This window comes from Trichoderma citrinoviride (assembly GCF_003025115.1).
Source record: "Trichoderma citrinoviride strain TUCIM 6016 unplaced genomic scaffold BBK36scaffold_2, whole genome shotgun sequence".
Classification (NCBI taxonomy): domain Eukaryota; kingdom Fungi; phylum Ascomycota; class Sordariomycetes; order Hypocreales; family Hypocreaceae; genus Trichoderma; species Trichoderma citrinoviride.
In genome coordinates, this window is record NW_020194710.1 from 1,885,171 (window position 1) to 1,910,205 (window position 25,035).

Genomic DNA, 25,035 nt, shown 5'->3' on the forward strand with positions numbered 1-25,035 from the left:
ACTTTCTCGAGACATATACAGAGTACTTACACCGCTAGATAATCAACTATTGAAGCCAGAGACAAGACAGGACCAAATCTGAGTACACCAACTCGAGATCGGACCGGTAGTAGTAGTAGTAGTAGTAGTAGTAGTAGTAGTAGTAGTAGTAAACGCCTCCACTGAGATCGGAATTGGGGTTCTCTTGTTGGTGGTTGTTTGAGGGAGAGAAGTTTGTCGATTGACCTGCCACATGGCGTGAAAGAGGATGGACATTGGTACGAAGAGAAACAAGTGGACATTGTTAGCCGCTGATCAAAGAGTCGAGACCTTTGAAGGTTTCATTTCTCCTTTTTCATTTTTCTTTTTTTGCTGGCTTCTCGATACTTTCTCACATGTTCTTTATTTTGTTGCTTTTCTGGAGTTCCCGTCTGACCTTTGCCGCTGCCGCATGGGCGGGCATCCGGAGGTGGTGGGCCTGGGGCGGGAGACAAGCAGAGAGGGAAAAAAATCTGTCACTATCCCTGCACACTCTGCTCCTCTCATCTTGCAGCCAAAGATTGGACATTGATGCTTGACGGGAGAGCAGGGTGACGGAACGGGGCCGTGTGTGGCTCCTCTCATGGCTACTCCGTACTTCGTACATTGACTTATCCGCGGCAATGGCTTCTCTCAGCCTTGGGGGACGCCATCAAAGCCGTGCATGCAAGGAGAGCTGCCAACTCTTCCTTCATGGAGAATGCGACAAACTTTGGTAAAATCTCACACGCTCATGAGGCTTCTAATAAGAATACGAGTCGGTGCTTTTGTATGCATGACAAGGAAGCTGAAGGAAAAAACTTTTTCTCTTTCTTGCCTCTTATACGGAGTAACTTCTCACTAAATCTGACTATTAGTCGTACCTCCCACAGCTATTTCGCCCCTTGGTACTCTGCTGGTGAGCGGAGGGGCGAAGTAGCCAGCGGGCCGGACCTGAGAATAACAAAGAGTTGCATTGCGACTCCTGGGCCTTGACGACTTCTGATTCGTCATCCGGCTGTGTGGCGGCTGGCTTCGAGTAAGTCAAAAGGCCGAGGCTTTATGATCGCCCGTGGACCAAGGGAAGAAGACCCCAAAGCTGCCCAGACAGGGGCCTTGCTGGTGAGATATTTCGCCGCAACCGAACATTCCTTTCCTTCGGCCCCGGCTCGGGGAGAAGGCCGGGCATGGCGTCCATCCACCAAGATTGGGGGGGCATTTCCCATTGACTATCCACAAAGCACCGCCATTGACGATTGCGGGTGTTGAAGATACGATATGGAGCAATGCTCGAAACTCGTACTGCTTCCCAGGATTAGTAAATGGAGCTGAAAACTATCGCAGGACGCTTATCCGCACGCGGGGCCAGCAAAGGTCCGTTCAAAGCTCCATTATCAATGCTAAAGCCTCCGGATTTCTCTAGTTCAGAAATCTCCAGATTAGCTTGCGCAAAAAGCTGGAGTACGCTAAGGTTGGTAGGGGTTCTAGGAGAACAAGAAGACGATAATATTCCCCGATTTCAACTGAACCTGAGACCTGCTTGGCAGAAGGCTTATGCAGGAGGCAGTAGCTGGTGCAAAGCTTGTCGACGCCCTCTTCAGCTCCGGCAGTTCGATTCAGGGCAGAAGCAACTTACATCCTTCCGACATGATGAAATCGGCTTACGCATCGAAGAAGGCACTTCAAATCTCTCACGCAATCACGACTACTATCTTAGGAATACCACCCGATCCAGTTGTGGCTGCTGGTCCCCTGTTTTCCTCACTTTTGAGGCTTCAGCCACCAAAGGAAAGACCGTTTGCCGCCGTCTCAGAATCCGACTTCTCCCGTTCCCGTCGAGGTCCGTCGACCACGCCAAAGGGGAACGCCGCGGCGGCTGTAGTTGTACTTTTGGCTGTGGCTTGGTGGCTTCTCGCTTTCGTCTCATTCCTCTCTCTTTCCCCTTCCCATAGGTTGATGTTGGCTAACAGGATCGAACCGAGGCGGGGAAGTTATACTCAGAAAGCTTCTCAAATCAAGTCTCTGGTATAGAATGCACATGTCCAAATCGATGATGAGAGTGATGCTGGCAAAGCTCTCGAGTTGACTGTTGATCCGATCATTGGGACGTCCCATCGAGATCCGCGAGGGACAGTGCGTGCTGGGATAGGTTGAAGTCCAAAGTCCCGGCGATATTGGCCCATGATCCATCCCATCTGATCCGCACCCATTGGCTCCCGTGGAAGCCCGTTCAGTCGGAGGCACTAATTGCACCTTGTTATATCTCAAGATCGGCATCGTGTGGAGGATCATCGCTCTCTGTGGCTGGTGAACCTGAACTCTGGGTTTGCCATACGAAGCACCCCTGTCGCGGCTGACCCATCCACATGGTGCCTTTGAATTCTGTATTGGTGACGATATCGGCGTCTCCCGCAACGTTGTCGAGGTGCGTGTCTCGGATATCAAGTGCACCCGATTTTGACAGTGATTTGCGAGGAATTAAGGTACAGGCAATATTTGTCACGATCCCACCCTGAATGTAAAATCAAAGGTTCAGCTCTGATGTCGATAGATAAGTAGATTATGTAATGCAGCAAATAGCACTTGCCGCTGTACGTTTCGTTTATACGCCTCTCCAAACTTGCTGAGGAAAGAGCTACCTTGCACGAGTTGTCGCCGAACCACGAATTGGCCTTGATATCCAGGCCAGCCTGATTCAACATCTCGAGTTCTTCCACTTCCCATGCCAACCCCTGTCTGGAACAAGCATCTTTCAGATCTAAGAGCAACACTTTGGCTCCAATTACCTAACATGTTCGTACTTGTATATTATGCTTTGCAAGGCCCGCCGTCTTACACTTCATTACGCACTAGTACCTGGGTGACACTACTCTTCCGTTACAGCTTCATCACGAGAACCGGCTGAGAATCCTTCTTCTCCTCTACCGTCATTTCTCTCCCGTCCTAGCTTACATCTTATTTGTCTACCTGGACACCGCTTCGACACGGGCTTCCCCTCTCAAACGACAGATACCTAATGGTGATGCAAGCGATATGTAGCTGTAACGGAGCTACTGGAATCAGGATAATTCCTCCTGTCTGATTGGCACTCCAGGGCCACTGCTACGAACTTTGCGCGGCCAATCACGCCTTGCCCACCTCGAGACGGCATCATACGGTCAAGCAGACGCTTGCTCAGAAGCTTTCCTTGCTTTGGGAATAACTTCTGGACGGCCAGGTCACCACTGCAGTCGTCAACGGCCTATCAAGCTGCATCGTGGTGGCATGGCTAGCGCACAGCCCCCTGTTCATGCGGCACCGAAGCCTGTTTCCCCCACAAATTCACGACGCCCTGGCTGCTCCCCTGCTCCCACCGGGGGGGATCCACGAGTCGAGCCTGTGTGCAGCCGTCAAGGATGCCTTGGATGCGTCCATATCGGCAGCTGCATCGTTTCCCTCGCACAGCTATGTTTCTGTAACCAAACACCTGATCACAGAGCTGCAGCTGTAGCGTGGTGGCAAACATCGGCGACTGCTACCAGCCCGAGGAGTTGAAATCATGAAGTCTCGGAAGTCAACGCAGCGAGAGCCGCTTTAACCTACGGTAACAGACCCCGCCGGGCGCGCTCCCCGTTGATGCTCGATACAACCCTGCTACATCTCACTTGAAAAAGTTCCGAAAGCTGAACTACTGGCCTCTAACTTGATAATACTGCAGTTGCCATTGCACTCTGAGTTTACAGTCTTTCCGACACCTGTCGTTATGACATGACGGGAGATATTTTACGGCTCATCATTGACCCCTTTGCTTGCAAGCTTCACGTCTTGAGCACCAACACAAACACCGTTGCTGTCCATGGACAGGATTTCACGGATGTAATGTATGAATCGTGAGACGTCGAAAGAGGGGCAACTGGACCATAAGCGATTCCAACCCCCCCGCAGGATGGCACTCAATCACGGCACAAAGACTACGGAAAGGGGGGCGTTGAGTGGTCCGGAGATGCAAGACAGAATGGTACCACGCCCTCTGCCGGAACATTAAACGGATGAGACGGTGAAAAATCGCTGCTATGCAACGACGAGGTCTACTTGTACACCCTCCCCGCACAGCTCTACTGTACTGCAGCAAGATGCCTGTTGCATCACGACTGAGCTACTGTACGGCCTGCCTGCTGCTCGACCCGCCTCTTTCTTGCCCCACTGCCAGCACTGATGAACCTCGTCGAGAAAGAGGGGCATGCAGAATTCTTGACAAGCTGGGAGCTTCACCTGCAAAGCGAAGGTCAATACTCGTGCTGACACAAGTCGGTAACAGGCACAGACTACATACCTTAGTACCTAGCAGTACGAGGCATCATGCTCCAACACACCACCATGTCAACACCATTACTCCAAAGGGCTGGCGCACCTCCAAGGCACAGTCATCTATCATGTGAGCCAATCTAGGGCCTGATACTCTGTCGTTTCGCTGAGAGAGATGCGGATATACGGAATACTGCCAGCTGCGATGCATATCCCCTCGTCTGCCGCACATCCCTGGTTCTCTTTCCTCGATGCCGCCTGGTCATTGATTACTATTACTAGGTACCGGTCTATTTATACTTTGGCTCATGTTGACAAAGTATTTCGTCAAGACAGCCTCGAAGTAAGCTATTACGCTCTGCCAGCACATGGTTTGCCCTCATCATATTTCACATCTCGGTTCTGTTTTTCCGGATCCCTGTTGTTCAAGGCCTGAGATGGGGCCGTTTGACAAGTGATATCGGCTGCATTGGGCCCAATGGCACCAGCCAGACATGTCACTGTGAAGTTTGCCTTTTGTCACAAGAGTGTCTACAGAGGTACGGACAAGGAAGCTATCTATGGAACTTGTGTAGGTGCCGCCCGGCTCGGCCGCATCCCCGTTCCGTACTTACCTTTGTGTGAAAAGCTGGTTGAGACGGAGTGGAGTGATGGTCTACTACCTTAACTGACGATAGACTTTCGGCTTCCCCTGGGTCTGCGTTGGCTCTGTCGGTATCAAATGTCTTGATAGCATATCACGTATCATTTTACGAAGTGCCTACCTAGGTACCTACGGAATAGGTAAGTAGTATCCCGTCCTTGGTGGTGGGACAAAGCCTTGATGGCCGGTTCTTCCCTGCATGTCGCCTGTCCACGAGACAAGGCAGCTGCAAACGTCGACTGAGGCTATGATACAATGCAACCTCCTGGCTGTAGATGTGTGCTACACGAGAACACACTAGCCCTTGCATTGTGCAGCCGGTCAGAGCAGAGATATATTAACTGCGGTGTGCAGCACTCGTACTATTTGCAAATCCGGGGTGTTTTGTTCCCTATCTTGCTTCTCGTTATTGCAAGCTAGGCACGGCACCTTATCTCGAACCCCGGCTGCGCTGCATGTTGTGCAGAATGGACCTTTGCGCCGTCAGACAGATAACCGCCAAGCGAGGGGAGAAGGGGGAAAGGATTACTACAAAAGAATTACTACTCTGCAAGGGTGGCTTTTCCTTTGCTTGTTATCTCTCTCCTGCTTGATCCGTGCTCGAAGGGAGGGATACGACGAAATGCGGCAGCAAAACCTGCTTTCGCTTCCTTGGACATCGGTCCCGTTTCTTCCTCAAGATTCAAGTCTCCTCAGGATGTTGTTCCGTGCCGATTTTCCTTCATCTAAGACTGCATACAGATTATTGATTGACTCGCCGTTCGTACTTCGTATGCAAGCTGCACGTACGCGCCGGGGAGCCTCCGGGGGTGGGAAGTTTAGGAGATGCCACCAATCCTGATGGAGAGCGCAGAAGCAAGCTTTTTGCTTTTCTTGCTACCGTGTCGTTGACTCGTGGTCGAAAGATCTTTGCTCCTTCTTTCTCCTCTTCTTTCTTTGGTGAGGAGTACAGGTACTGCGACAGTCTCCGGATCTTAATGATCATACGGAGCACTCAGTCGTACGACGAGGTATGGTGCAATAGCAGATGCTTCATTAGCCGATCCGACGAATTGGCTTCCTGAGCTGTGATGTGCTCAAGCCCAGAATCGCGCCTCCTTGTCCTCGCAGAAGGAAACGGATGACTTAAATGAGATTATACCGCATTTTTTCGATCCCTATTTCGTTTCACGCTTTTCTCTCTCTCATCGAGCAATTGATTCCGTACGAGTAGCGGCGTATCTTTATTTCACGCAAACGTGCTCTGTCCCCCTTGAAGCTCTTTATTGCTTGCAGAAGTGCATCGAACTAAACACAAGCGGGTGGCGAAAGACGCTGTTTTTGTGGGTGTTTGCTTTCGGTGGGGGAGCATGGAGAGCAATGGCATGCGGAGAGGGAGAGGGAGAGAGACAAGATGGAGATAACTGTGCGGGTGAGTGGCTTGCGGAGGGGCTTGAGATTACGATGCGGACAAGAACGATGGATGATGGCGTTCTTGCTGTCGAGTAGAGTAACAGGCTGCTATCTATGTCGATTCCTTGATATCAATGGCTTTCTTCATTTTCAAGTTCAACGCGAAGTGGTGGCGGGGAGAGAAGAGACCCGGATGATTGTCGTGAGTTTGAGCTGAGTCTCGAGCCGCGGCAATTCGTGCAAGAGGTAGAGCTTGCTCGTTCCATTGAGTCCATGACGAAGGTCTAGTCACTGGCATTTCGCTTTTGACCCAATTCTTTGCTCATTTTTCATTATTCTTATTTTTAGCATCTATCACTCGATCGAAGAGCTTCCTCTTCGCATGGCTGAAGTAAGTAGTACTAGTAAGCCTCCGTGCCCTGACGACGGCCGCGACAGCCGGAAGCATCTTCTCCAAGTAAACAAGCTTCCTTGACTCGTCCCAAGAAGAGAAATCATCGCGCCATGCATAGCCCTGATAAGTGGGATCCAGAAAAGGGCGACAAAGCAGCTGGTAAATAGGAGCTCTACCTTACATTCTAACCTCGGCAACAATGCGACTTGTCGGTGAAGAAAGACGATGGAGGTGCCAGGAAATCGTCTCCCGTCGACCCCCCTTAGTGCAGAACTCGGACAATAGAAAATGATGGAAGCCAGTGCAAAGGCAAAGAAAGCGCTCAAAATGAAGCATCCTTACGCTGTCAAGTAATTTTGCAAAGATTATGCTTTCCGCTGCATCCAGGAGAGAAGAGGATGACATGGGCTTTGTACTACTAGCTCCTTGGTTGCTGTTTGGCAACGAGCCGCTTCGTCACTCACAAACCCTGGGGAGAAAGAAAACAACTGGTTCTCGACCGGTTATCGGACATGCAGGGTGAAGAGAAGAAGAATCTTGCATTATCATGGATTTCGACTGACACATGGAAAAAGAAACAACAACTGGAACCAGCCAGCTTATCTTTCCACAAACAAGAAAAACAAGCTCCTGATGCAAAGAAAAACAGGAGACGGGGCTTGTTTGTTTAGACTCGTTACGGCAGTGCGGCCTCACGCTTTTGTCGTCATGGCGGCGCCCTCCTATACCCGCAACCTCGTTCGCAAGATAAGGTTCATATCCGCTTTCCCCCTCCCTCCTTTGTTCTCATCCTTCTGCGGCTGTCGATCTATAGTAGTAGAACCACAGGTACTCCGTGCGAGGGCATTGAGAGATGAGCTCGTGTGTATCGAGTACGAGGTACGTCTTCCTCTCTTGTTCAGCCGAAGCAGTTTTGTACGGCGGCGTTTTGGCGCCCCTCCACGTACTGTAGGGCCGGTTGCGTTCCAGAGAACTCGGACAGCTTGGGGCAATCGGATGCAATTTGGGGGGGGGGGGGGGGGGGGGAGGGGGGGGTGGGGGGGGGGGGGGGGGGGAGATCGGTCCTAAGATCGCGGAGCAAAAGCGACTTCTGGCGGAAGACGGAAGCTCGCGCAAAACATCCGCTTTGCGGGAGCAACGTCCCTGACCTCGTGGATGAGCACCTGGCCGTCCTTTTCCACATCGTTGCCCGGCGTAAGGAGCACCCCAATCTCCTTGTGAATGCGCTGGCAGATGTCGTCCAGGGGAGTCGCGTCGTCCGCCTTGACGGCGAAGCAGTGGACGTGGACGAGCGGGAGCTTGGTCTCGGTGTGGGGGGCGAAGAGCTCCTCGTGGCCCTCGTACAGGCCGCGGAAGTTGTGCAGGAACTCAATGGCGGAGGCGGGAAGGTTCATCACAAAGTGTGAGACGGTGGGCGGGACGGGGATCCGGATGGGTTCCGGACGGGGGCCCGGAGCGCTCCTTGATGCTTTCTGGGGGACGAGGGCGCAGTCGCCTCGCCGGGATGCTTCCAGGACCAGGTCGGTTCCCTTCTTGATGAAGTCGTGTCCGTCGTAGTTGAAGGGCTTGACAAACTCTGAGACCTTTTGCGTCGTGCGTTTGGTTTTAGTAAACGACAGGGGAGAAAGCGAGGAGGGGGAGGAACAGCTTTTGCCCTTACCTTGTTCCGCTTGATCACATCGGTAAGATACTTGTAACTCTCGGGGTTCTTGTCGTTGGCCCAGACAAAGACGCCCTTCTTGCCCGCAGGAGCGGCAAACGGCCCGATGCCGGCCATGACATCGACAACGACCTCGCCAGGCTTGAACAAGCTGACGATCCGCTGGTGCTCCGTGCCGAGCTTCGTATTCCAGTAGACTTTTGAGTAATCGAAGTTGAATGTGCAGCCGGCCTCGCTGACTTCGACGAGCATGTCGTCGGGTCCGGCCAGGACTTCGTAGCTGAAGGTCCGGTACTCGCTTTCTGTGCCGACGTTGTCCACCTTGTTGATGACGGTCCGGATGGTGGGGTTCTTGTCCATGATGACCTGGGCGATGATGTGCTTGTAGGGAAGGTATTGTCCTCGTATGTTGAGATGGGCTTTTGATGATTTGTTGTGAGCTTAGTTCAGCGAGGCGATATCAAGAAAGGGGGGAGTTGACTCACCGACATGGCCTGCGGTGTTGAAGCCAACGGGGATCTCTCCGTGTAAGTCTTCCGGTAGTATTGATCTCATGACATCAACTGTTCACCCGAGTTAGTATCTGTCTTCATCTACCACGCCAGGAATGATGGAAAGCGTCTCGTACGGTAACTCCATAGATCGTAGCCAATGTGCACATCATAAGGGACAATCTTCAAGTCCCCCAACTTCGAAGCCTCCTGCAGCACGGGGCTCCATGTCTCCGGCACTTGATATATAAATTAGCATTTCAGTTTCCTTATAAGGACGAAAAAAAGAGAAAAAAGACCATCCCTATATGGCTTGCAAAAAAACATACCATCAGGTTTGATATGCGGCTTCAACACAAGACACTTCTTCCCCTGTGCGGCAAGAGCAGGATCCGGATCCGCGGCACAGACGTCGAACCTGTCCAACGAGAAGACCTCTTTCGTCTTCTCCAGCTGCTTGCGGTACTTTGAAATGAGCCTGTTGTCTCTTATTGAAGCCGCAGCCGTTGGCAGCGTTCTTGAGAAGAGCGACCTATCGAGCACTTTGGCAGCTCTGGCGGCGGCAGGGGCTCGGAAGAGATTCATCAGAACTTGCTTATCCGAATCCTGATTATTCATTCCGCATGAGACTCATGATTAATACTTCGTTTTTGTATGATTTGGGTGTCAGAATATTTGACCACTTACCTCCATGTCGACAAGAAAGATGTGCCGTTTCTTTACAGGTTACTCACTCGTGACCGGGGGGCGTTTGGCAAGGCTGCGATGGTTGAAATTTTGCGTGCGGAGTACGTACATTGATGCACCGCCACATCTTGGAGATCCTCAGGGTCGAGTGGGGCTGGGAAGCTGTGGCGCGAGCTCTGGGGTGAACAAGGCTGAGATGGTGATGTCACGAGACATGTGAACGCGCCTCGGATCTTTGACAACGAACTTCAATTATTTTTTACTATACTTGTTTTCCTCATGTTGAATCTGATAAGAAGTACGCGGTACTACCTGAAGAGGATGTCACAGAAACGAACCATTGACGCCTTCTTTGGACCTCCTCCAAAGCGGTCCCGTAGCGATGTCGCCAAAGGCATAAGCATTCCAGAGGAGCAAGATGAAGTCGTGAGCTTTGCGTGTGCCAAACATGATTGTGTTTTCTTTTTCCCCTCCGTTGATTTACTTACAACTTATGCAGATTCTCAAGACCCATCATTCAGAATACCCATTTCCAATTGCTCAACTTCCCGCATCTATAAGCAGAGAGCTATCGTCCCTCCCAGCTCGCCCTCCTCGGGCCATCAATAATGAACCAGACCTAGATCTTCTCTACTTCGAACCTTATGTGCCGGATTATCTGGCGCGCCAACTTTTCCAGTTCTTGCGAGCAGAGCTCCCGTTTTACAAGGTAGAGTATCAGATAAGACGCGGGGGGGTTGCGACGCAGATACGCACACCAAGGCAAGTTCTTCATAGAAAACAGCTCGGGGTGCTCCAGGGCAACAAACGGGTCGTCAGCTAAATACGCATAATTCCACAAATAGATGGACCACAGTCTTTGGTCTTGACGAGACGTCGAAATTTGACAACGAAGGCGTCGTAGTGGACGCAAACACGGGCGTAAAGGTCCCGTCAGAGAGACGCTACGACAAATACCCTCCTCGACCTATCCCCAAGTGTCTCGATGACCTTCGTCAATCCACCGAGGCGGCTACGGGGTGCAAGTTCAACTTCTGCCTGGTCAACTACTACTCTTCGGGTGCGGATAGCATCTCGTTCCACAGCGATGACGAGAGGTTCCTTGGCCCGGATCCTGCCATCGCCTCCTTTTCGTTGGGCGCACGACGAGACTTTCTCTTGAAGCACAAGCCGGTCGCACCAGATCAGGGCGAGAGGTCAGCTTCTAAATCGCCTACGCTAAAGTTCCCCTTGAACAGCGGCGACATGATACTCATGAGAGGGAAGACGCAGTCTAACTGGCTCCATTCCATACCGAAGCGCACGGGAAAGAATCAAGAAGACGGAGGCAGAATCAACATTACTTTCAGAAGGGCCATGGTCAAAGGGGGGACAGAAAATTATTACAACTATAATGTCGGGAGTGGTCCCGTCTATCGCTGGGACAAAGCGAGCGGTGCCATGATGCCGTGGCAGCCCTCATCAAAAGATTAATATAATAATAATACACCAATCTAGACGAAATGGATATCTGTAGAGGCTTTTTCTTCGAGTTGATCTATTTGCCGCGACGCATCTGGGCGGAAGCGAACTTCCTCAAAGCCCTCAGGAATACCTGATAGCCAAACGTTTCGTTGTCTTGCAGGCAGAAGATCTCAGTCAGTCGAATCTGCCACGGCGGATAGCCCGACAGCTCGACATAAGGGGTGAACAGGATCAGCAAGTCCGGTTCCGGGAGGATGCCCTCTGAGAGTTCGGCATCGACAAGTTCTTGAGAGATGTCTCGCGGGGAAATCTTGCCCCGCTGTGACATGTCTGCAAGGGTTCGGGTGAGGTCCACGATGGACTCTCGGCCGTCCTGGTAAGAGATGAGGTGAAGCTGTAGGTGGCCGTGCTTGCTCTCCTCGAGCATCCGCGTGGGGAAGTCGTCCTTGTGAGGGGAAGTCACAGACAGGGTTGGGTGTTCAGTGCCAAAGTAAAAGGTGAACTTTTGTATGACGGCTTCGTAGACACGAGGCATGTGCTTCTTCAGGACTCCTGTACATGCCATGTTAGCTTCTGATACGTGTAAGCGTTATCCGAAATGCGATGCTCCTACCTGACTTTTCGTAGATGGAGAGCATTGGGATCTCTGCGCAAGCACACCACGTTGCAAGCTCGGCCGTCTCTTCGATGAGTCGGTCAACATCGGTCTTCGCCCTGTGGTTGACCTCGGTCTTCAGGATCGCACTGAGATGCTTGGGCTTCTTGCTCAGCCCCTCAACGTCCCGCCGGATGTACTGCGGCGTCGCGTGGTGGTAGTATAGTATCGAAGAGATCTGATAGGCCACGCCGTGCCAGGTCTGCCGTGACTTGATGTATAGGGAGAAGATGCCATGCATGAGGGCGAAAACGAAGACGAAGACTTGATTCTTCAAAAAGCGTCGGACTCCAAGCCGGGATCTGCGCGGAACCGGTCCGCCCTTGCTGTTCACGGTGGCTGGTCCATCGATTGGGGCGGGAAGCGAAGCCTGTGCCTGGTCAGATATGCTGCTGCTGCTGAGCTGGAACAGTCGCAAAGTGCTCGTACCTTGAAGATGGCCTGTCGCTGGGCCTCGGTAAGAAGAGCATGGCCATGTCTCTCGTCGGCCCTGTAGGCCATTGTATCCTGAATAGACATGGGCATGCTGGATCTTGGCAGTCTCGAAAGACTGACTGACCGAGAGCAGTGGAGGGTTTCGGAGCGAAAAGGCCGTCAGAGATGTGGTGATGAGGTTGTTCGCGGTTGGTAGGATGTAAGGCAGTTGGGTAGGTAATACGTCGGCCTTGGGGGAAAAGACACCAGCTGCGCGCACTCAACTTGTGGCAGCAGTCGCTATGGCGAATCGAGGCGAGAGAGTGACGACGTGTCCATGCAGCAAATCTGCTGGGGATGGAGAAAGCTGGGGGGGGAAGAGGCGAAGCAGATGAGCTGCTTGTCTCTCGGCGAAGCAAATTAGCACCAAACACCAAGCAGCTGCAACCTGATTTTGGCGGGATTTGCATGTGTCCTCTCTCCTGAGTGGTCGCACCAGCCACGGCTACAGTGTGGCGCAGTCGCAAGGTCGCTGGAAGCTGTGGCGTGGCGGGGCTCAGGCATCATAGCCTCTGGACAGCTTCTGTAGCATCCAGTCTGGGGTGTCACGTAAGGCGCTGCATCTTAGGGGACATTCAGCAGTTGAAGCGACAGAACGGGCGTTTTCGCGACGACGCAACGCGGCAACTCGGGCCTCGGCGGGATTGTCGCACGACTGAGCGCGGCAGATGCACCTCGTACGAAGCATCGCGGCATATCGACAGACAACATACATGTAGCCACGCTGATGCGCCTTCGCCCTGCCGCTTGCCAACCATGGACCGGTCCAGCGGGCCCAAGAGCATCTTCCCCAAGGGGCCCAACTTCACCCTCGAGGACTTTTCCAACAAGGACTTCATAGTCAGGGACTTTGTGGACAGTCTGGCGGAGAGTGCCATGCCGTCTGCCCGGCGCTCGGGGCCGTCACAATCCACAACCTTTGACCCGAAGCCGCTGATCAGGAGCTTTGAAAGTATGGGAAATGCGGCGCCGGGGGGCGAGGAGACGGAAGAGAAGGAGAATGGAGAGCGTTGGCTGACAGAAACCCTTTTCCAGATGCCTTGTCTCAGCTTGCCGTCCTCGGAGACGAGCTTCAGGAGAAGGAGTCCGAACTCCTGTCCCAAGTGCGCCGAGCCGAAATCCAACATGACCAGACGCTCGATACCCTCGGCCGGAAGCTCGACGAAACCATGGAATCATTCGAAGCTCTGGATATATCATTAAACCCAAACAGCACCAACGGTGCGGACGGAAAGGCCGATAGTGGAGGCAACATCGCCGTGCAGATTGGAGAGAAGCTGGACGACTTGGACAAGAAGAGGAGAAGAGCACAGGACACCATCTTCTTGATAAATTGCTGGACGGAACTCAGCGAGACCGGACTGCTGTCGTCGCTGGAAGACATTAGGCGGCAAGGCGGCGCAGAGAACAAGGTGCGGTGTGCCGTCATTGCCCGTCAACTCATGAGAATCAGCCAGCAGCTCGACCCGCTGGCCTGGGGAACACGGAACGGCAACAGGGCTAGCATAGCCAGTTTCGCCACGTTGACCAACAGGGCGCGAAACACGCGAGAGATTCTCGAGAAGTTCTGCGAGACGCTGGAGCAGGATCTGCTGCAGCAGTTCAACAACAGCTACAGGCGGCAGAACTTCAACGACATGAGGGAATGCGCGAAAGTGCTGTACGATTTCAACGGAGGCGCCAGTGTCATTGCCATCTTTGTGAACCAGCATCAGTTCTTCATCGACAGGGATCAGCTGATGAGCGACGAAATGGCAGCCGACGGGGAGATGTGGGAGGCTTTGGCTGACCCGGATGCGGAGCCGCCTGGGATCGAGCCCAGCCTGCAGTCACTCATTGACGAGGTCAAGATCGTGATGCAGGAGGAGTCGTTCATCATCAAGCGGGCGTTCCCGTACTACGAGACGGTGCTGATCAAGTTCATCCAGCGCGTATTCCAGCAGTCCATACAGCAACGGCTGGAAAAGGTCCTCGACAAAGCCGAGTCAGTCTCTACTCTGGCGTTCCTCAGATCTCTGCACTCTTCAAGGAGTTACATCGGTTCCCTGGTGGAAGACTTGAAGATGCACGGCTTGACTGAGCATCCAGAGCCTTGCTCAGCGCAGATTGCACAGGCCTTGGACCAGCAGCTGGACGAACTCTTCGTCCCCTTCCTCGTGGGAAGCGTCTACATCGACCGGGAAAGAAAGAGCTTGGAAGAATTGTACGGCTCGCTGCTCTTCAAGTTCAACCTATTCCATTCGAGGCGGAAGAAGGCACCGTCTAGCTTCATGGCATCTCTGGCCCAGCAAGGCACGCAGCTCATACAGTCTGCCAAGGACGCCTACCTCGAGCGTCTCGAGTCCTCCGACCTATCGGCCACCCAAAAGGCGATGATGCTGCGGGTTGCCGGCCTGCAGGACAGGGACGATGACCACGAGATTGAAGTATCCGACGAAGACGGAATACTGTCAGTGGCCAACGCCAAGAGAATGCTGAAATGGTTGGCGGAGAGTGTCCAGAGGGTGCTCGAGTTGGGCTCTCAGCTGGACACGCCAAAGGACGTCAACATACTGCTCAACCTGCTGCTCACAAACATGGGCCAGGTCTACATCGAGACTGCGCTGGACGCAGCACACTACCAAGCCACCGTTCTGGAGAACTCAAAGACGGAGCCCGATATGTCGTATCTGCCGCCGATCCGGTCGGGCGTGACGATATCGGGCCTCATGGAACGGTTCATCAGCACGGTGCTCATCCGGCTCGCCGAATCCAACACGACGGTGCGCAAGAGCATGGAGGCGCAGAAGAAGATGGCCATCGACACCATCGAGAAGAAGACCAACGCCATCATGAAGATCTCCATCGACGTCATCGTCAACTGGGTCATCAAGTCGCTCGGCACGCAGAAGAAGCAGGACTTCCGGCCCAAGGACGGCGAGCTGGAGTCGCTGCAGACGGCGACGTGCCTGCACATCTGCACGTTCCTGGCGCGGGCGAGCCAGCAGGCGATGCAGGCCGTCGACGGGCACAACGCGGACAAGTTCTTCAGCGAGCTGGGCCAGGTGCTGCACGCGCAGCTGTTTGAGCACTTCAAGCGCTTCCAGGTCAACGCGACGGGCGGGCTGATGGTGACGCAGGACATTGCAAAGTACGTGGCGACGCTGCGGGCGTGGCCGCTGGCCAAGGACGTCGAGACGGCGATTGAGATGCTTACGGAGATTGGGTCGCTCTTCATCGTCGGGCCGGAGGCGCTGCGGGAGAAGGTCAGGACGCTGGCGCCCGGGTCGAGCTCCGTCAGGGGGAAGCTGAGCAAGGCGGACTTTAAGGCGTTTGTGCAGAAGCGGGACGATTCGGGGTCTGTGGGCATACAGGGCATCTTGAGCGGTTTATAATATATAAAAGGGGTACTATATCATAAACTCCTTTATCCTATTCCGTTTTTTCCCCCTCAAATCCCCCTATTTCATGCTTTTCTTGCTTTAGAGGTTTTTTTTGGTTAATATCTACAAGTCCCTCCTCATGCCCCCCTTTCGCCCCGTATGCTCCTCCATCTTTTCATCCAAGAAGTCAATCAGATCCGCCATGTTCGTAATCTCGGAAAATCGCGCCCTCTCCTTCTTGCTCAGCAGCGCAGCCTTGTCGTCGCCCATGCCCGGCCCGCACATCTCCTGGACGTGGTGCACGACGAGCTTGAGGGGCAGCGGGCAGCGGGCGACGTTGCACATGAAGGTCTCGACGGCCTCCCAGGGGCAGCGCGGGCGGCCGGCGAAGAGGGCCGGGTTGGCGAGGAGGCCGCGGGCGGACATGAAGCCGGCGAGGTTTGTGTTGCTGGGCTTTGGCTGTTGTTGTTGTTGTTGTTGGGCTGGATTTGATGGAGATGGGGTGGATGATGAGTTTGGCGGGTTGTCTTCCTTGAGGGTTAGAGTGGCGAGATCGGGGACGTCAGAAGAAGAGGAGGAGGAGGAGGAGGAGGAGGTTGTTGCTCGTATGGGGAGGGCGGCGAGATCAAAGACGTCGCCGGAGAGAAGGATGGGGAGCGTGCGGGAGTACTTTTCGGTGAGGATCTCGAGGGCTTCGGTGCGGATGGGTGTGGTGGAGGGGGTGTGGCGGGTGCGAGGGTGGATGGTGATCCAGTCGACGAGGCGGTTCTGGGGGTGTCCAATGACGGTGTCGAGGTAGTCCATTGTTCTCCTGGGACCATGTTTTTTTAAAATTAGAAGGGAGTGAATTTTCGACGGGGTTACAAAGTTTTTGAACCGAAAGTTGTGTGAGATTGCTTTTTCAATTCTCATGGCTGGTATATGAGAACTTTCTCATATCAGGAGCCCTCTTTCTCGAAGAAAACTCACCTCAAATCATCGTGAACCCGTATCTTGACGCTCACGCTCCTCCCCCTCGGACTATCGACATCCCTCTCCAAGCCGACCGCCCACCCGTCCCGCGCGAGATGCTGCCTCGTCTCGACGACCATGTCGTGCACCAGCTCCCGCTTGTTCATGAGCGCCGCGCCGAGCGTCTCCGCGCAGGCCCACGACTGGGGGCACCCGCAGTTGAGGTCGACGCCCGAGGCAAAGGGCGCGACGAGGGCCGCCGCGCGGGCGAGTTCCAGGGGCACGTTTGCGCCGAACTGGACGATGGTGGGGGGTTGGATGCCGGTTGTTGAGATTGTGAAGTCTGGGCAGTTTTTGTGGTCAGGTCTAGATTTATCCCTGCGTCTCCATGCTACATCGTGGAAAACTTCGTGATAGATTTGGTGAGAGCAAAAGGCGTACCGCTGTCTCTGGCGAACTGGTTCCTGTTAAACTCCTTGGCGAGAATCATTGGCGTCCAGCATAGATCGACGCCATATTTGTGAACGGTCTGGCGAAAGGCGAGCTGCGCAAATTCGTGAACATGTCCCCCCATCATCAGCTTGTGATTCCTATACACAGCAACTTGATAACCGGAGTTGTGCGTAACGATGGGAAACTTGCCTTGCTGTAGCGCACCATGGGCGCGCAGGCGTATAGAAACCGGTCCTGCCTCCTCGCCGCATCAAAGATCTTGAGGGGACTGGGGTTTTCATGTTAGCACTCATGAGCATCAGACTTACATACCCTGCAATCATGAATATTTTTTTTTTTCTCATCATCTGCCGGGAACGTGTCGAGTCGAGGTTCGACGTGGGGAGGATACGTACTGCTGCAAGGAGGGTAGTGGTGCATCTTCGTCTCTGTCGATTGAACCCATGATGGCTGGTTGGGTGAGTTTTCGAGATATTCACATGTCCAAGTTTTTTGATGGGAGACAATGATGGCATGTCGTTGCACGTGTATGAATAAGCTTTTTCCGGCATGCTGGTGAGGCTGGACTGCGGCCCCACTATCAACGCTCAGTCCGGGGCTTAAAGCAAGACTAATATAGGCTTGGCTGCTGCATCGAGGCGAAACGGTTTCATTCAACGTCTTTGAAACAAATCGAAACACAACATTAGTTCTCTAGGACAATATGTCGAAGTCTCAACAAAGGTCTTGTGAACCATTTCAATCGCTGGGAAACTGGATTAAGCCACCATCTCTACTAGGCACTTGAGGGGAATGTGAAGCATCAAGTCTCATACATGATCCGTATATCGAATCCCATCTCTATGTATATTCCCTGGACCAATTGGTATAATAACAGAAGGCGAGGCCAGGTCTCGCAGCAGGGGTAAAGGACATTATTGTTTGCTTTTCTCGGCACGCTGCCTCTCGCAGAAGAAAGCACAAGAGAGGGAAGAAATGAACAACAAGAAACCAACACCGAAAACCAACCATTGACTCATCGTACATGTCGACGTATAACTCACAACTTCACCCAATCAACCCATCCACTGGAGTTCAGTCCAGCATACCTAGACGGCGAAAGCAACGGCAGCACCAACAACGGCCAGAGCCATGCCGCCGACGGAGCCAAGGGAATTGGCAGCGTTGGTGGTGGTCGCAGCAGCAGTGGCGCCAGTGGTAGCGGTGCCGGTGCTGGTGCCGGTAGTGCTGCTGCCGCTGCCGCTGGCCGAGCTGGCAGCGGCGGCAGACAAGACGCGGCCGCCAAAGGGCCCGGCGCTGGGTGACTCGTTGGAGTTGACCTTTTCGGCGGCGGACTTGAAGTCGGCCAGCGTGTTGTCGGTGCCGGCGTTGACGACTCCGACCATGCCGGCGCTGCAGTGGTTGCCGATGGGCTGGGAGCAGTAGAACCACGTGGGGTTGGTGTCGTTGACCGTGACCTGGAAGACGTTTTTCTGCAGACGGCGCGTGTCAGTATTTCTTGTAGATCCGCCAGAGATTGTGTATATCTTATATAGGGGGACTCACGTTCTCGCCAGACCCGGTAGCAAAGAAGCCTGAGAAGAAGCCGCCCGACGCCTTGGGCTGGCACGGCTTCGCAAAGTCGGCGGCAACGACGGAATGGTTAATGGCAAAGTAATGGAATTCTAGAAGAAATATTGTTAGTTCATAATCTTGATTCACTATAGTTCATGCTGGTGACATACCTAGAATGTCGCCCTTATCCGCCTTGATGTCGTTGGGCGAGAAGTTGAAGCCGCTCTTTCCGACGTCGATGCGGATGGTCTTTGCGCTGGCGACAGCGGACAAGGCAGCAACGGCGAGAGTTGAGAAGAGCATCTTGGCGGTTGTTTGTTTAACTCGTTTCGTTTGGAGAGAATTGTTGAAAGGATGAGGAAGGCGAGATGGAGGAATATGTTGTTTGTAGCCGGAGATGATACTTGAGTCGGTTGTGGTTGTTTGGTTTGGGGGATATATCAAGCCTCAACCAGAAACATGAGGGTGTCCTGCTCTTATATGCATCCCAACAACAAGTCCTCAGTTCTTGATCGTCCAAGCAGCGGATAGTCAGCAACTCCTCACGGGCCGCCTTATCCCAAGGAGGGACTGAAGCACGGCATAGCGCCCGACAATCGAGACCAAGGTCGCGCCTCGTCCATCCAGGTTCCCGAAACGCTTGCCGGGCATTAAACCAAGCTGCAAGTCTGAGCTCGCGCTACACTGCCCCTGACGGGTTCCGCCGTTTCCGTGCTTGAACGAGAACGAGCTTCGTCACATCTTCGGAGTACGAGTACGGACAAGACTGAAGGTTGGGGAGGATAGGCTGTAATTGGGGGCTTCATGGGGACGGGATTGGGGAGGGGTGTGTGGTTGGAAGTTGGGAAAGGCATTAGCCTGGCCTTGCCTAACCAGCAAGCTGACGCCTCGAGATCTGTTTATAGAAACATTGAATGCTGCAGTGCGTTTTCCGATTCCCGTATAAGCTAGAACAGGCACCACGACTAAGCACCTTACCTCGAACAAGTGTAAAGCGATAGTCGTGTCAACTCGTCGAGAACAAGACAAGCAATGCCCTTGCAAGGACTCCGTCCTCCAAGCCAGTAGGGAGCTCCTAATGAGGGCCGTTTGCCCCGGTTCGGAGGATGGCGTACCAGATTGGATGTCGCATTGACCATTGAATCGTTCGGAGCCAAGCCGGCAGTCTCCCTCACGACCAGCTGAGACGACTGCGATCCCAGATGGGACCGCTTCGGCTGCATAAACGGGGGTCCAAGGGGCTTCATAGCGGTATCCCACCGGACTTGGTAAGACGAAGGCTTGTCTGTTGGAAGCAAAGTTGCGAGAAGCCACATGTAAGGACTAACACCGCCACCGAGGGCCTAGCGGTTGTCTCCTGGATCTCGTTCGCTCGCTTGCCTGCTTGGTGCTGGAAAGGTGTCCTGTCGTGGCCCCAACCAGAGCAAAAGGGCAGCATTGAGAAGGAAGAGGCTCCGTGTCGAGGCCCGTTGATGCTCCGTGTTCCAGGTAGCCGCGGGCATGGACTCATGTCTGCATCCGCTCTTCCAGCGCCCGCTTGTGGTGCATTGAATCCTAAGGTATGCGATGCTTGCCAGGACATTGATGTCATTGAAGTGCAGATGCCAGCAGTAGTACTTGTCGTATTCGGTCTTGTTTTCTTTCCCCACGATTGCTTCACTGGGGAGATATCCGATTGCAGATGAGCCACGACCGCAGAGTCCCAAGATACCTACCTCATCACCACCATCCTCACCTATATCCAGTCCCCTTCTCGTCCGTTTCACACCCTGTTTGAGCATCCGATGCCCATCAAAGCGCCAAACCCATCGCGCGACGGTCCGCCGCCTCTGTGCTGATACACTTTGCGCCTTGAATAATTGCCCCGACTCGGATCCAAGAAGTGCCGGCCCTGGCCAGACTCGGGCTGCAGCATTGGCCCGGCCGCTTCCGCCGCCCTAGATCGAGGCCCAAAATCCCATCAGACGCCGGGCACTTCCCGTCCCAAGGAAGCGAGCAAATCAAGAGTAGAGCAGCGCCTCAAAAGAGCTGACCAGGTAGTAGTACTAGTACCAAGTCCAGGAAGCAGGTTGGTACTACTAGTAGTATTGCCGCCAACCCGACAGGCTGGACGAGGAGAATCTGGAGATGTACGTGTTAGAGAAGAGAACCTGGAAACAAGGGGAGATTCGGGCCCGCGTCTATGCCCAATGCGGGGAGAGTCGAGGCCTCTGAGTGGCTGGGCTGACACCGTTAGCACCCGGAGTCATGTTTTAGCGCCTGCTTCATGGCGTGAGACGCCTGGAAGCGGCGCGTTTTAGTGGCCTCGGACACGTTGTGGCGGCACTGGAGCGCCATCAAGGGCGTCGTCATCAACTTCCATGGTTCTTGGATGCTATATGTATGGACAACATTGGTGTGATACAGTAGTATTATCAAGAGGAGGAAATGGCATTGATATCATGGGAAGGAACCGAGAACGAGATGCAGAGACGGTTAGATCAGCCCCAGTCTTGCGACTATAGATGTTTGTTCCGGACATCAATCCCGAAAGGCATGAACCACCATTGTGTCCAACATGAAGGCCACCGACACTCGCAAAATTGCCTACATATATTATGCTGTGAGGCACAGGGGCAAGTCATCTCCTATAAAGGATTAATATAGTCACCATCTGCGTCGTCCTGCTACTATGCTTGCCTGTACTCTTCTCGTGCTACTATATACTTCAATTACTAGTAAACAGAGTGTATTCGGTTAAGCTTGTTACTCTATATCTATGATTTGGGGATGCTGAATCCATGTAGTCACTTCCTTAATTACACCCCCTTCCGTATCCAACAGAGCCAATAGTACAGTACTGCGGCAATGTCCTCAGAAGTGATAGACGACTTGATAGCTTACACGCAGCTCTCGTTGAATCTTCTCGCAACTACCGACCATGCCTCGGAAACGCCTTCTCACACCCTCAAAGTCTATCTGTTGAAGGGCTTATTCGATGGAGACGAACACTTCCTGAGAAACTTCCGAGATACTACTCGCATTCTCAAATTGACTTTCTAGAGCCCTCGTAAAGGAGACAAGGCACTGCCGTTGTTGGTAGCCACGCTTATACACAGTCAACTCACCCACATGTACGATTGAACCCAAACAGGGGGGTGTATCTCCCTATCCGTGCCCAGACTCGTTTGCGCAGGAGTAGTTGTATTGCTCACATTAGACTTGACAAATCCTCAGCAAGACTAACAGTAGTTGACCGTTTCTTTGCTATTGGCTATGTAGACGAGGATTGCGTCAACATCCCGAACCACCGCCAGCTGATTGGGGTTGGGAGCGGTGCGAGAGGACTTCACATCAAATGCCCCGAAAACCGGCTCCCCCTTATGCAGCTAGTAGTATGTACTTTTATGCTTCTGACAGGAAGTCGATAGTCTTTGGAATGGGGGCCCAAGGGACAATAGGCGGCGACGATGTGTATGGACTAGCTGTTGAAGAGTCCTGAATAGTCGACACTTTTCGTAGCACAGGTACCAAGGAGGCGCCAAGATGCTTCATCAAGGCTGGCACTTTACATGATCATATTCCCATTCCAGGTACTACGCCTCTACTCATTCTTTCAAGCAGCAAACAAACTATCCGCATCATCCTCCGTCTCCTGAAGCTCCATCCCAACAAGCAGCCGCTCCCTCTCCAGAAACACCTCTTCAATCCACTTCTTCTCCGCCACCATCCGCCTCGCCAGCTCCGTCTCCTTGTCCACATGCAATGCGTCCATTCTCTTCCTCGAGCTGTACATGAGCTCCTCCTTCACAGTCCGCTCCTCATCAAGCTTGCTCCGGTAATGCTGCAACTGGTCGTCCCTCCATCTCTGCCACGTCCGGTGCGCCAGATCCATGCGCTGGCGCAAGGGCAGCATGCTTGCCTGTACTACCCGTTCCTCGCCCCCGTCGGCTTTGTCGGCCCAGAAGCTGCGGAGCTGCGCCAGGTAATCCTCCACCAGCTGATACTCCAGGGCCGCTCGGGCAGCGTAGTCTTTCTCGTATCGATCCTCCCTGGCTCTGAGCTTGATCGACAACAGCGAGTCGAGACTCTCGCGCTCGGCCTGCTGCTTCTCCTCGAGGTGCTTCTTCGCCAATTCGGCTTCTACGGCCAGATCTCGGGCGCTCTCGTCTTGCTTCGAATCGGCCATGATCTGCTGGAGCTCGTTAAGTCCCTCCAGCATCTCGCGCAGCTGCTGGTACTTGATTCCAATCTCCTGGCGGCGAATCTGCTCTACCCTGAGCCTCTCTTCGACTTCAGCCTGCCAACGTTCCAACTCCAGCCTTTCCTGCTCCAGCCGTTCACTCTCTAGCCTCCAAGCCTCCTGACGCTCAAACTCCTCAATCTGAGCGAGGATCTCGCGCAGTTCCTCTGCCTCCGCCCGCTCATCCACCAGCCTCTGTGCCCTGCGGGCTTCGGCCGCATCCTTGATGGCGTGTAGCTGCTCCATCGTACAACCGCATGTCCTCCACCGCAGGCCGCAGACGTAACAGAATTGAGCACCGCATCTGCACGTCATATGTTGACAGGCCTCTTTATGTTCCACCAAAGCACGGCAAGAGTAACAGTGCTTCCAACCTTCTTCCTCTGCCAGCAACTTGGTCAGATGCAAGTCTTGATCTTGGGGACATTCGTCGTTGCCGTGTGCTTGGCCGCGACAGATGATGCAGGTGACATGGCCATGCTCGCAGCGGGCCTGACGCCTGACGAGGCTGATGCGGCCGGGTTTGATCCAGACGCCGCAGTCCGCGTTGTGACAATACACCCGCTCGCTGACGGGGATTCCCCATTCTGACGACCTTTCGCGGAACCTCTTCTTGAGCTCTTCGGGGATGTTCTTGAGAACGGTCTTGAAGGGGATCTGGTTCAAGCAGCACTTTGGCGGCCACTGCTGCTCGTTTTGAACTGCTGCTGATACCAAACGAACGAAACAGTCACGGCAATAGTTATGACATGGAACCTTGACTGTGTCTTTCACAGCGACGTCGTCGAGGCACGAAATGCATTCTCTGGCAAGAAGAAGAAGAAGAAGAGGTATGGTCAGCCAGCAGACAACGAACAGACTCTGAATAACGTCTAACCAACTTACACAACGGCATTCGCATCCGCAGGCTTGAACAGCCTGGTCTTTCTGAGCGCAGCAATCGCCTCCAACGCCTTGCGATCGGCCGATTTCGGATCAACGGACTGGATCTGGGTCTCGACTTTGTTTCGAAGAGCTTCTCGAGCACACCCGGCCGCGCTGCTCTCACCCCTGTCCAGATTGCGCTGGAACAGCCTGCGAAGAGCAAACTTGCGACGCTTCTCGACCTTTTCCTCCTTGGTTGGTGCTCCCTGGTCACCCGGGGCGGTCAAGCTCTGTGCCGGGCCGTTGGCACTGGTCCTTGATGGCTCGGCGAGTGGCGGTTCTTCGGATGCAATGACAATGGGCAGATACGGCTCCTTTCCCTTGGCCTTGTGCTTCCCTTCCGCCGTCCGACGAGCAGCCTCCTCCGCGGCCTCCGCTTTTATACGCTGCTCCTCAGCCACTCGGCGTTTGACATTCTCGATCGAAGAGAAGATGATGTTAAGGAGGATCTGCGATGTGACGTTGGGCGTCTTTCTGAGGGCCGTGGGAGGTTCGTATTGACGCCAGTCGATGTCGTTGATGCTTCCATCGGCTGGTGTTTCTCTCATCACCTTTGAAACCATCTCCTTGACTTTTCCAGCATCTTGAAGCTTCTCCAGAGCCGTGTACGGGTTCTCGTAGAAGTCGATGCAGTCTTCTGGCCCGAGAGAAGCGGACATGATAGTTTGCAGCTCGACGGTGGATGTAGTCATGGTGATGCGATCCTTGAGCAGCAGCCGTGAGCGCGGAGCCGAGAGTAACTTGAAAAGACAATCCCCTACACACCGCAGAAAACGGCAGAGATGTATATGCATGTTCACCACCAAGGAGCTTCCTCAAAGAATGAACTTGGTCAAGGTATGTATCTGAGAGAAAGTACTCAACAGCTCCAAGCCAGTTGCAACCACTCTGACTGGACGCTATAAATGAAATCGTGCTCCATGCATCTCATGATACCCTGATTAAGAGCCGCGGAACCTAGGGACTGCCTATCTATCCATGTGAATCGAGCAAGGCACCCTGACCTCAAGCAAATCAGCCTCTTCCTCGGGGCCCCAGCCCCTCATCACGTCGACCACGTTTGAGCCCAGCTAATCGCCCCCTTCGCCTGGAGGAGCAACCAGCACATGCACACGCATCTCTCTAAGCAAAGCCCCAGCCTGTAGGACGTCAAGACGCGCACCTCCGCTTTTGCATCCTCGGGAAGCATCGCCGTGTGTTGTTCAAAGGTAGTTGGTGGAAAACATCCAAGAGAGTGGAGAGGCAGCATCGAATCTTCGTTGCGAGGCGTCGCAGCTGAGCTGCTAGCGCTGCTTCAGCCACTGGCCGGAGCACATAGACTAGAAGGTGTCTCCCTTCGTCGGGATCGCTGTCCTGGAAACACAAGGCGAATGGAAGAGTGCCCGTGATGTTGCTAATTACTAAAGCAATGCCAAGTCTTGAAAGCTT

At 53.6% G+C, this 25,035-nt stretch overlaps 7 protein-coding genes across 7 annotated transcripts; 2 read left to right on the top strand and 5 right to left on the bottom strand.

Moving 5' to 3' along the window:
• Nucleotides 1-7,774: 7,774 nt before the first annotated feature.
• On the bottom strand, nt 7,775-9,554 carry BBK36DRAFT_1156375 (hypothetical protein; the record flags this gene model as incomplete). The annotated part of the gene is made up of 6 exons (XM_024893921.1): nt 7,775-8,293; nt 8,371-8,789; nt 8,856-8,933; nt 8,999-9,100; nt 9,191-9,467; nt 9,549-9,554. The coding sequence occupies 6 exons, from the start codon at nt 9,552-9,554 to the stop codon at nt 7,775-7,777; spliced, it is 1,401 nt and encodes a 466-aa protein (XP_024753137.1).
• A 315-nt stretch (nt 9,555-9,869) lies between these two features.
• On the top strand, nt 9,870-11,021 carry BBK36DRAFT_1166048 (hypothetical protein; the record flags this gene model as incomplete). Its single annotated transcript, XM_024894853.1, has 3 exons — nt 9,870-9,974; nt 10,048-10,262; nt 10,394-11,021. 3 exons carry the CDS (start codon nt 9,870-9,872, stop codon nt 11,019-11,021), a joined length of 948 nt encoding a protein of 315 aa, XP_024753138.1.
• Nucleotides 11,022-11,085: 64 nt separating this feature from the next.
• Nucleotides 11,086-12,192, bottom strand: BBK36DRAFT_1166049 (Undecaprenyl diphosphate synthase; the record flags this gene model as incomplete). The annotated part of the gene is made up of 3 exons (XM_024894854.1): nt 11,086-11,564; nt 11,626-12,037; nt 12,097-12,192. The coding sequence occupies 3 exons, from the start codon at nt 12,190-12,192 to the stop codon at nt 11,086-11,088; spliced, it is 987 nt and encodes a 328-aa protein (XP_024753139.1).
• A 705-nt stretch (nt 12,193-12,897) lies between these two features.
• On the top strand, nt 12,898-15,515 carry BBK36DRAFT_1110684 (exocyst, sec10 subunit; the record flags this gene model as incomplete). Its single annotated transcript, XM_024889609.1, has 2 exons — nt 12,898-13,093; nt 13,177-15,515. The coding sequence occupies 2 exons, from the start codon at nt 12,898-12,900 to the stop codon at nt 15,513-15,515; spliced, it is 2,535 nt and encodes an 844-aa protein (XP_024753140.1).
• Nucleotides 15,400-17,352, bottom strand: BBK36DRAFT_1134345 (FMN-linked oxidoreductase; the record flags this gene model as incomplete). The annotated part of the gene is made up of 6 exons (XM_024892273.1): nt 15,400-15,515; nt 15,623-16,314; nt 16,473-16,797; nt 16,896-16,998; nt 17,097-17,175; nt 17,303-17,352. The coding sequence occupies 5 exons, from the start codon at nt 17,350-17,352 to the stop codon at nt 15,627-15,629; spliced, it is 1,245 nt and encodes a 414-aa protein (XP_024753141.1). The 3' UTR covers nt 15,400-15,515; nt 15,623-15,626.
• Nucleotides 17,353-18,100: 748 nt separating this feature from the next.
• Nucleotides 18,101-18,761, bottom strand: BBK36DRAFT_1106882 (Cupredoxin; the record flags this gene model as incomplete). Its single annotated transcript, XM_024889216.1, has 3 exons — nt 18,101-18,379; nt 18,453-18,571; nt 18,632-18,761. Coding segments are annotated over 3 exons (528 nt in total), but the record flags the coding sequence as incomplete, so codon positions are not given.
• Nucleotides 18,762-22,056: 3,295 nt separating this feature from the next.
• On the bottom strand, nt 22,057-24,299 carry BBK36DRAFT_1110025 (hypothetical protein; the record flags this gene model as incomplete). The annotated part of the gene is made up of 2 exons (XM_024889536.1): nt 22,057-23,488; nt 23,569-24,299. The coding sequence occupies 2 exons, from the start codon at nt 24,297-24,299 to the stop codon at nt 22,057-22,059; spliced, it is 2,163 nt and encodes a 720-aa protein (XP_024753143.1).
• Between the last annotated feature and the right edge of the window lie 736 nt (nt 24,300-25,035).